This window comes from Lentinula edodes (assembly GCF_021015755.1).
Source record: "Lentinula edodes strain Le(Bin) 0899 ss11 chromosome Unknown C8R40scaffold_16, whole genome shotgun sequence".
Taxonomy (NCBI): domain Eukaryota; kingdom Fungi; phylum Basidiomycota; class Agaricomycetes; order Agaricales; family Omphalotaceae; genus Lentinula; species Lentinula edodes.
Window position 1 is genome coordinate 39,430 of NW_025764322.1, and position 11,818 is coordinate 51,247.

Consider the following 11,818-nt stretch of genomic DNA (forward strand, 5'->3'; position numbering starts at 1 on the left):
CATGTCAGAGAAGATGTCATTAACAAACCTCTGGAAAGCCGCAGGGGCGTTCGTAAGGCCAAACGGCATAACCTTCCATTCGTAAGAGCCGTAACGGGTCCGAAAGGTGGTCTTCCATTCATCACCTTCAGCGATTCTGACCAGATGATAAGCGTGAGCGAGATCCAATTTGGTGTATATTTTAGCTCTTTTCGGAGCGTCGAGAAGATCTGAAATGAGTGGGAGTGGGTAACGATCCTTTTTGGTGATACGATTGAGTCCACGGAAGTCGACGCACAGGCGAAGCTTGCCGTCTTTCTTCAGGACAAAAAGGACCGGAGCGCCGTGAGGAGAGGATGAGGGGGTGATGGCACCAGTAGCCAGCAGTTTGTCAATAAAGTCTTTAAGGGCGACTAGCTCCTGTTCAGACAAAGGATAAATACGGCCGAGAGGCGGCGAAGCGCCTTCTTCCAAGTCAATCTTCAAGTCGTAGGGTCTGTGTTCAGGAAGTGAATCTGCAGCAATCTCGTCGAAGACGTCTGCGAACTCTGCGTACTCTTCTGGGATAGAAGGATGGAGTGGAGGGACAGTAGGAGTGGTGGAAGAGCGGTCGGCGGCGCGGGCCGCGACCTCTGAGTGGATAGCACGAAGGAGAATGGGTTCCCTACCAGCGTCCTTGCAAGCCCTGTTAAAGACTGCAGCACTGACGAGTGCAATGTCGACCTCAGGAGTTTCCAGTTGAGCAGCGAATTGAGAGACCGTAGGGTAAGAATAGATGGGTTCAAAGGGGAATTTAGACGAAAGGGGCTTGGCCCGTAACGTCCGAGAGCGGGAGCGAGAGCGAGAGCGAGGTGAGTCCCCAGGAGGGGTCTCCAGAATTGTCGGTGAAACCGACGGCGAAGGTTCCGGTAGCGGAACAGCGACCTTTGCAACAACGGGGTTGATAGCAGAAGGCACAGACGTCTGTGGAGAATCAGGATGTGAAGTGTTACGGAACGTAATGTTTTGAGATGCCCAGTCAATCAACGGATTGTAGCGGGATAAGAAACTGTAACCTAATACTGCTTTACAAGATGAATCTAAATGAGTAACATAAAAGGGTAATAGAAGCAGCTCGCCGGAAGGGAACCGAACGGCGATATTCGCCATATCGGTAATGGGTTTAGAAGATAATGAACCATCAAAGAGACGAAGATTAACAGGAGAGATTTTGGTTGTAGGAATGGAATTTTGTGAAACATAACGAGTATCGATGAAAGAGTCAGTAGAACCAGAATCAACAAGAGTAGGAAATTTAAGAAGAGCAGAGATGGGTTCGGCCGGCGCGGCCGAATCGGATAAAGGAAATTCAGTAGTTAATGATATTACAAGAGATCGTTCAATAGAAGAAAGAGCGGACGCGTTGAGATATAACTCCCCAGGTGAGGTACGAACCTGATCAACGCAGCTCCCGTTTCGTACCGGGGAACAAGAGCTGCGGACTAGTTTTCCGATTCCTCTTCAACAACCTCAACGGTTGCTTCGGGGGTTTCTTCAACCTCGGCAGCACGGCCCTTCGATTCCCGGGCCTTTCGCTTATTGCAGTCAGCAATCTGATGCTTACCACCGCAGAAGAGACAAAGGTTGTTCTTCATCCTTCTTTCCTTCTCGGAGGGAAGGACTTTCCCATCTGCACCAAGATGGTTGAACGCGGGGCGCTGACCGCCGGATTGGCCGGAATTCAAAGAATTCTGGGGCTTACCATTGTTGTTAGGCTTACCACCAGAGAAGGGTTTAGGCTTCGGCGTGAACGGCGCCGAAGAGCCAGAAGGCTGAGAATTGTTATGCTGGTTAGAAGAACCAGTCTTGAAGTCCGAGGAACCCTTCTTCGGGTTCCGAGCAACAAAAGGCTTACCAGCCTCACGCTTTCTAGTTTCCTCGCGTTTCCAATAACGATTGTCAATACGAAGAACTTCTTGACGATAATCGGCGAGCGTCGCCGGTTCGGGCAAACGCGCCATTTCGTCCTTGATGCGCTCAGCTAAGCCTCGTCCATAAGCCCATTTCAGGGCAGCAGAATCCCAGTTGGTACTAGCAGCCAGGGTGTTGAACCGGATGTTGTATTTCCGGATGTTCTCGGTTTCCTTCATCTTCAGATTACCGAGAGAATCTTCGGCCTCGCCTTGGGCGTCGTAAACGCCGAAATTGTCCTGAAGCTCCTTTACAAGGGCTTTGAAGGAGGATGTCCAGGCCGGCAGTGAGTCAAGATCCGGGTCGAGAATATCAGGGACGAACCATTCTTTGGCTGACCCACTGAGATAGGACAGGGTGTAATTCACCTTCCGTTGGTTGGTGAAATACTTTGGACGGTCATTAAAGACCAGGGCGAGATTGACGAAGAACGTCTTGAGTTTTCGGGGGTCCGAACCGTCGAATACCTCTGGCTCCTTGACCTTGCTCTTGGATTCAGAGCTGTCAGAGGGACGGCCGAGAGCGGCGAGGACGGTACCGAGGGTTTCAATGGAACCCTTGAATCCCGAGAGAAGTTCCAACATAGCTCGTTGCTCGTTGGGGATGTCAGGAGAGATTGGAGAGCGGGGTCCACTAGGTCCACCAGGACCGCCGGGACCGCCGGGACCACCAGGACCACCAGGTCCACTGGGGTCACCAGGCTCACCACGCGGTAAACCGCCGGAGTCGTCATCCAGATCGTCATGATTGTTGTCGGCGCCCGGATCGTCGGGGTCGACAGGAGGGTCTTGATCGTTGTGATCACCAGTGTCCAAATCGAAGTGAGGAGGTGGGTCACGAGGAGATTCAGAAGCAGCACGACGTTGGGGTGGTTTCCCAGTACGGCGGGCTATGGCTTGGAGAATTGGAGAATCAATTCGAGTAGTTGAACGGCCCCGAGCCGGAGCGACCACGGGGGGTTGTCCACGGTGAGGGGTCAGGACTTGGACAGGTTGTCCGTCACCAGTGTACAAGGTGCTGTACTCAAATTGTTGTTCTTCTTCCATGGCTTCAGGAAGAGTCGACGTAGTAGGAACAGTGGCTGGACCGAAACCGCGATTACGGCGACGTGGTTGACCGATGGCAGAGATAAAATCGGAGAAAGGGGCAAATGATTGAGCTGTGGTGAAGAAAGTGTTTTCTTCGGAGTTAGCTCTAGATTGAGCTCGAGTTTTCGGAGGCATAAAAAATGATATGTCAGTACGACGTTAACGGATTGAGTTTAATTATACTGTTAAGATCATGTACACCGTGTAACCGTGCCAAAGCTACAAGGTGTCTAAGTGCGGAAGACAAGAGGGACAGTAGTGAAGTTATTAACAACACCGCCGTTACGCCGTTAGTCCCCGGAGATCGAGAGTAGAGAAGGGAGGAACTGAGAAGCAGCCAGGTCAGAGCGGCGGTATCGCCGGTGACGAGGAGCGAACCAGAGAACGTTAAAGTCCTAAGGTTATAGTAGAGAGTACTCCAAGGCGTTGAGCCTGAAGACTTAGAGAGGAGTTAAGTTGGGAAGGGAGATCTAAGTTGATAATTAAACTGAGGAACTACAGTAGCGTACAGGCAGTATTTATATCTACGGAACGGCGCATCGGTGCGGAGCGCCAGACTAACTACTAGGAGCTATACGAGTAGTACCTGCAGGGTAGAGTAAAAGACAATAAGGAGAGACTAGAACGAAAGAGTAAAGACAATAATGAGAGACTAGAACGAAAGGATATGTGTAGCGAGAAAGAACAATAAGAGAAAGATTACAATAAAGGTAGATCTTCGGAATACCGAGCGGCGGGATGGAGGCCCGAGGCATGGACTTGACAGACGTCCTGACTTCACCTGACAGAAGGGGGGCTCTAGAGTATCCAATGGTAACACAGGGTAACACTCACAGAAAGTGTTCAAGTTCTTGAGTTTATGCTATAAGGGTGTCACCTGTCAAATGACTATTTGGTCTGTACTGGTCCTTATAAGTCCTATGTAACATCGGAAAGTTCGAACACTTCGCTTCCTCCCTCCTCGTTAGTTCGGCACTAGTCCAGTGAGTTTCAAAGAGAAATGTACACCAGGTGAATTCATGTTCAATGATCAAAGAGACCAAAGAGAGTTACATTGGTTCAATTCGTACATACTGCTTCTGCCGGGAGAAAGTGGAAGACCCTCCACATGCACTGTTTGAATGCATGGCAAATGCGGACCTGATAATGCAGAGGAATTGCTTCATGTGCAAAGTGACTTCAGAGCTTCCACAGTACGCCACGTTTTACTCAGATTCATGGGTATTGTTTAGGGCACTTCTGGCAGAGAAGAAAGTGATAGAGTTGTTTGCAAAGTTTGCACATGAGGTATTGGGAATATTTTATGCCACAGAAATTGTCTATTCAACATAATTCAGCATGCACTACTGAACTGGGAAAGGGTGTATTGTTAATGCCAAGGGAGGGCAGGATAACTTCAAGCATACATTACGACCCCCATAATAAGAGTGTGTGTTCCATAGCTGTACAGGAGACATAGATGCATATGTAAATGTACAGTAGTATGGTAAACTGGTTGTTCGAGCAACGGACCTCGCCAGTATAATTTATATCCTATCCTATCCTATCCTGCTCATGGGTAAGGTAGGTACCATTCATCCTCTCCTGGAATGTACTCTTCATACATGATCGGTGGCGCGTCCCCAATTTCATGCTCGACATCCAAACCTGCGAAGCTGAAAAGTTAGTTTAGGATTGGCATTGAAAATGATCAAGTATATTTCCGGACCTTGAATGAATTCCTTGAGTTTCGTCCTGGCCTCCTGTACTCTTTGTTGAAGCGCAGGAGTGGTGTATAGGGATTTCGGAATGTCGACTTTATTCCCGCCTCCGTCTCCGGTCGATTGTCCTTGGAACAGGTTCTCGGGCCAATCACAAATGGTGTCGACCGCCCAAGAGATCCACACTTCGTAGCTGTACCAATCGTGCTTCGGGTTCACGTCTGGTCGTTTGAGCTGTGTTTGGTTGATCTTGAGCTTCTCTATAAGCCAGTTGAGGTATTCGATAGATTGAGCCGTGTGAGAAGTTTCAAGTCACCACTGTCACGCCCTTTTTTTGACCTCGGCCCAGCGCCAACCGACGCTGATCATTGTTATCACCGACTCTGAAGGAGGAGGTCCTTGTAGGTTTCAAACGGCCTTGTTTTTCCAGATCATTCTGCAAATATATTGAGCCGTAGTACTGGGTTGAGTATGATGTCATCTGATGATCATTGGTTGTATACTTACCTGTTACAGTAGTGGAGCCGTAGATTTGTTTTGCTTGGTAAATTGTCATGTGGCATTGGCAGTAATAACCAAGTAGCGCCGACAAGCGGCATAGCCCACTACCATAGGTTGCAACCACAATTTAGGTACTCATAGCTAAACATAGTATTATATAGAGTCTCTGGAGCAGAGTAATAGTGTCAGACCCGAATACAACCAAGGATGATAGTCCATGACATCCAGTTGCAGCAGTAATTCCCGTACCTCCTTTGGTGGATTCAACCTGAGAATGCTTGCGCGGTCCCAGCAAGATTTCCTTGTCATACCCAGTGATGGCCCGTAATTGCTGTCACTATAAGCCCATGAGATGAAAACCTTGGTAAACATGGGAATACTGACTGGTCAAAAGCACGCAGGTGACTCAACGCAGCAACACCGATACGGTAATGAGCTTGCCTCATTTTTGTGTGAAAGAGAAAGGAAGGAATCAAATGGGCACTCCAACCAACCAATCCAATACACAATATGTGAGTTCACTGCTATCAAATTTATCTAATAACAAGGGGTAGCATTGTCAAAGGTTCCGCAAAGTTTTGAGAGCTAGGGAAAAGCTTTGATCAATCAATTTGAATTGTTCTAAGGATTCGGTATATTCCTTTGATCAAGGTAGATTCAGCACGATTGGTACTTTAATTGTATTGATATGGGTATATCAAGGTTTGGGGGTTTGAATCAAAGTAAATTAAAACCGAAACACACAAACCCCTATGGAGAGCTAGAACTATGTGCTGGCACAACCACACAGTGTGATTTGCTCTTAAGACCAACAACTGATCCTAAGTTTGAAGAATACCCAACAGCTGGATATAACTTCTCGCAGTCACAAGGAGCAGAACACAATGTTTCTATACTCACAAGTGCTGGGCCTGAATGGCTGCTAGTGAAGAGGTTTCAGTCTGGCAGGAGTGTATCTTTCCTTTTTATGGATTAGCACTGCAACATCATCCCAAAATTGCTTGTATTCCAGATACATCAGATTGCTATTTAAACATACAGGATATAGAGTCGCACAGTACAATTAATTTAATAAAATAAATGTTCGGAACCACAAGGAAACTTCTACAAGAGGTCAGATATTATTTAATGTGAATTTACTTGTTCTTGTTTGGTCCATATTGGTTCCAAGATTCTAGTATACCTCCAAACATAGGTAGGTACTTCAATATTCATTTAATTTAATTGCTTTGGAGAATGACTTGAATGGTGTTCAGCTGTCATTGATGCTCAACACTTTCTTCAATCGTTTGTCACCTCGTCCAGAGGCAAATCAGCTCTCCTTGTTTCTAATCCTATCAATCTGATTCATCTGGATTAAACTAATTACTTCTCTCTTTCAATAGACACCCATTGTGCCTATACTCCATCAAGGGAGTTATGCATAGTTTTCATTTAATTGTATTCTTCAATATTTTCTACATCAGGACTCTTTGACATTCATTTGATATGTCTTCGGAGCCTCACAGTACTTCAATCATTTTTCTAGTCATTTGCCTCAACCATGTAACCTGATTGGTCTATTAGACTAAATTGCAGTCTTTTAGATTAATGCATGATCTCGTTCTAGAAGGAGTATTTGACAATTCCTGAGTTCTAGAAAGTCATTTTGAGTCAATCCTTGGCTCATGGTTACTTGAGTAAGTTCCAAACTCCTGCCAGTGTAAGGTCCAATAAGAATACCCTTGGTATGTCATACATGAATGGTCATCCTTCGGATGTGGTCCGAGTCTGGTATAATCCTGCTTGACAAACAGGTAGACTTTTATCCAAAGGTAGTATCGGGGATGGGTAAACTAACCAACTTGTGGTAGTTATTGGATTATTACTTCATATGCTTGCTTTGGTACGTGTGATTATTGTTCCGGCCACTGAACTCGACTCTACTCCTATTTACTCGATCACCTTATATACTTGATATTATTGTTTGCACTCCCTCAGTTGTTTTCCCTATCAACTGAGGTGAGATTACTTATTTTTCTTTCCTTCATATAGCTTTACTAAAGTACTATAGAGCTCATTCAACAGGTACTTAGAAATGCTAATTTAGTTGTTTTCCCTATCAACTGAGAGCTCATTCAACAGATTATGAGACTGGAGTTCAACTGAGCTTAGGAGACAAACTCACATATTTATTACAGTCAGTTATCATCCTTTATCTTTGAAGCTATGTCCTCCACAGCCAGTTCGCTGTCAATCCCGTGCTTCCCCAAATCATCTCAATTGGCTGGCGAAAATACCTGGAGAATTTTCAAAGACCAAGTCCTCGCACACATTGAAGTTAGGGAATTGGAAGGATATCTTGACGGTACTATTATTCGACCTCCTGCCGGTGGCTATGTCTCCACATCTACATTGTACCCTCCTGCCTCTACAACAACACCAACGTATAGCCCTACCCCTTTCCCACATGAATGGCGCCAACGCGATAGGATGGCAGCCAGTATTATATATCTCAACATCGTCGATCCCGTCGGGCTAGGTGTTGAACGCGAAAAACCTGCGTATCATATCTGGGCAGAATTAAAGAAGTGACAAGACTGTGCCTACAGGTCAATAACTATAGCGGTTCTGAGGTCAGATATGGGCCGGAAATGGCCCGGGATAACTCCGAGGTCCGGAGCTCGAGTACTGGCCTGTAATACACACTGGGAGTGGGACGTCGGTGAAGCTATTAGCAACACCCTTCACACACTGTTGTGTCCCCGGGAATATAATGGCAAGGATATAGTGTCAAGATGAGTAGCCTAGATGGTGTTCCTGTGATCCGGGAGTCCGGAGCAGCTCGGAAGCAAAGGTAAAAGAGATATTAAAGAGTGGGATAAGGTGGTACACTTGATTTCAAGCTTGACTACAATGTACAAAGTATTCTAGCTTATATACATCCCAAATACAGTAGTCATAAGACCTCGATGAAAGCTCGGAATAATAAATAAGTCACAAGGTAATTATTCCGAAGTCCGGCCGCTCCAGGCCGGGCCGGGAAGCGTATGGGGTGAATTGCATGCATATGACAAGAAGAAATGTGAGAGACGAGACGAGATGTGGGTACATCAGGCCAATACCAAACTCCGGTCTGCTCGATTTGACCCCAGTAATACGACGATTGAAGAGCATGAAAAGACTATGAAAAATCACCTTAAAGAACTCCGAAACTTGGGTGGTTCCTGCCTCGACTCCCAATTCCGCCTCATTGTAATCGCCTCAATGCCTAAGTCATGGAGAGATCTCTTAATCAATGTCAAGGGAATCTCGAGTGACGATGCCTTCATTCACCTTCGCCAAGTCTATGACAACAAAAAGGAAGACGAGGAGGATACCCGACAGCGTAGTCAGGTCCGGGCTCTCATTGCTCAGGAAATGGCTTCTTTCCACTCTGCAAATACTGCATCTGCTCCCAAGAAGGATCGCCCTACCTGTACAAATCCTAACTGCCCTCCTTGTCGACGTCGTACTCATACAGTTGACAAATGTTGGGCACCTGGTGGCGGTAATGAAGGGGGGACCTAAGAAAGCCGAAGCCTCAGCAACTCAAACCGCAAATTACACTAGTGACGGTGGAAATCGTACCATCATGGAACTTTTCGATTTGTGTACATCGTCACCAACACCCATTCTATCTACCCAACTTCCTAATGCCCATACCTGCAGAGACTGTGTATCAGTATCAACAGGGTATGGTGCAGATAAAGAGGTTACGTACCATGTAGACATGTTCAATTCCTCCATTTCCGACTCGATTCCAAACCTTGATGAATATACTGCTTGTTCAGCCCATAATGCGAGATCTTTCCTATATGCTGCATCCAAACCTCAGACACCTCAAACTTTTCTTGACTCAGCTGCGAGTGATCACTTCTGGGTTCAAAGAGCTGACTTTATCGAGTATGAGAACCTATACGGAAAAGCGGGGAAGTCAGCCATTGCTGGAAAGGCAGGGGAATTTGAGATTCATGGGAAAGGTATCATGGAATTCGAGACGGCCATTAATGGGATAAGGAGGAGATGCCGATTGAACAACGTCTTTCATACGCCATCCTTTCATCACAATCTAATTTCATTAAGGACATTAGATGCTAAAGGAATGAAAGGGGAATGGGGTAGAGGATCACTCACTGTACGAACTCCAAACGGAAGTGTTGTTATGCAGGGCAAAGGAAAGGGAACGATGTATGAGGTACAAACTAACTTCGAGCCCTCATTCGCAAACTTCGCAAGATCACATAATAAGCCTGTCGACATCCACACATGGCATTGCAGACTTGGGCATCCCGCTATTGATTGAATCCTTCAAATGCACAAACTAAATCTGGTCAATGGCTTGCAAATCACTTCTAAGAAAGTGGCCGGTAAATGCGAACCATGTATTCTTGGCAAATCAACTCACCGACCTTTCGATGAGAAGCTCACACATGAAACCAAGGTTCTTGAACAGATACACCTTGACCTTTTCGGCCCAACGCGAACACAGAGTATCGGGGGGGCTACATGGATGCTTCTTGCAACAGATGGTCGTTCCTCTATCAAGGCCCCGACATTCCTAACCAATAAGCGAAAGGAAACCGTTTTGACGGCGATTCATGACTGGCGTACGATGGCTGAGCGACAAACAGGCTTGAAGGTCTTGATATTCCGAATAGATGGAGGTGGAGAATTCGATAATGGGTGGTTCAGGGATTACTGTCACGAAAATGGTATCATTATTGAAATAATACCACCTAGGTCTTTATCAGCTAATGGAGTAGCTGAAAGAGCAAACAGAACTGTTCTAGATGGAGTCAGGACCTTTCTCGTTGACGCTGGTTTTCCTCCTTCGATGTGGGCCAAAGCAGCACTCACCTTCTGCTATGTGAATGCGTTTATCCCCTCCTCTCATTTCCCAGACGAGGTACCAATCGAAATTTATACGAAGAAATGTCATGATGTCTCTCATCTCCGACCTTTTGGTTGTAAGTGCTGGGCAACACTTGATGCAATCCAGACCAATGGAAAACTCGGTGTTAGAGCAGTTGAAGGGCGATTTGTCGGATATATTGGACGACGGGGCTATCGAATCTGGCTACCACAGACCAGAACTTTCCACGAATCTCGCAGTGTCGAATTTGAAGAAGGCGACCCTCGTAGATCTACACCCGCGGTACCAGATGAAGTTGATGGTGAGATGCTTGGTGATGTCGACATCGGTTCGGCTCCAGATGCCGTGCCTGTTCCACCAGCTAACAAAAATCAAATTCAAAATTCAGACTTATCCGTTCCCTCAATGCCTACTACTCCGTCTACGCCTAATTATGAAGGGCTTCCTGAATTATTCGCACCTCAACCTCCTCCTGCTCAGCCCTTACAACATGGTCAAATACCTCTTCAGCCCATTCATGAACCTGAGATCGGTCCTAGACGCGGTACTCGTATATGCGAGCCATCAGCTCGTCAACTACAATTTCAGGAGTCGGCTAAACGGGAGCAAAGTGCTTTCGAACGAAATCTGGCTTGGGCTCAAGACTCTGGTACGGGTATAGACGAACTTGAAGAAAATTCGCTAGCAATGGTTGCAAAGAGTCCTTTTGCTTTTGCTGCTGAATCGAGTGACAAATGGGTCCCGAACACTTACAAACAAGTGATGCGTCCTGAACTTTGGAAAGCCCCAATGCAGGCTGAATACAACACGTTAATCGAAAAGGACTGTTGGACCTTGGTGGACCTACCTCCGAATGCGAACCTTACAGGTGGGAGATGGGTCTATGCCATCAAATGGTCGAAAGATGGCGAGGTAGCGAAACGAAAAGCGTGTTATGTAGCACAAGGCTTCACGCAGATTGAAGGGGTTGATTATGACAAGACTTACGGTGCTGTGGCACGTATGGAATCCGTTCATATAGTCCTTGTGATCATCGCTGTCCTAGGCCTGTTCATGTTCCAGGTGGACTTCAAAGCTGCTTTCCTTAACTTGCCTATCAATCACGATGTGTATATGAAGCAGCCTGAGGGATTTGTCAAGGAGGGTGAAGAACATAAGGTGAGCAAGCTCAACAAATCAATCTATGGGACTATGCAAGGTAGCCATGACTGGCAGGACACCTTAGGCAAAGGATACGAGGAGGATAGGTATATTGCTTCGAGAGCCGATCCCTGCATACGTTACCGTCGAATCGACGATGAATACACTCTTTCAACTACATATGGCGATGATGTGAATGGCACTTCTTCGACAGAAAGTGGTAGGAAGAAGGTGATTGCTGATTTAGGAAAAAGATGGGAATCGAGCGAGGTTAATTCAGGCGTACTTCTAGGAATGACAATTTTCCAAGACCCAAGTTCTAAATCCATCACTATATCGCAAAAGGCATACTTTGAACGTATGCTGGAACATTTTGGATTGGAAACGATCCGTACCCGACACACCCCATTAGATCCCAAGACGAAAATCTCCGAATCTCCGAATCCACTACCCAAAGATGACCGCAGGTTCATGTCAAACAAACCTTACCGTTCGTTCATAGGATCCCTACTCTGGGGTGCTTGTTTGACAAGGCCGGATATTGCATTTGCTTCGAATTTCCTTGC

General features: G+C 46.4%; 1 protein-coding gene across 1 annotated transcript; it reads right to left on the reverse strand.

Annotated features, from left to right (window-relative positions):
- Nucleotides 1-4,569: 4,569 nt before the first annotated feature.
- Nucleotides 4,570-5,664, reverse strand: C8R40DRAFT_1170154 (uncharacterized protein; the record flags this gene model as incomplete). Its single annotated transcript, XM_046231485.1, has 4 exons — nucleotides 4,570-4,664; nucleotides 4,726-4,977; nucleotides 5,468-5,549; nucleotides 5,599-5,664. The coding sequence occupies 4 exons, from the start codon at nucleotides 5,662-5,664 to the stop codon at nucleotides 4,570-4,572; spliced, it is 495 nt and encodes a 164-aa protein (XP_046086656.1).
- Between the last annotated feature and the right edge of the window lie 6,154 nt (nucleotides 5,665-11,818).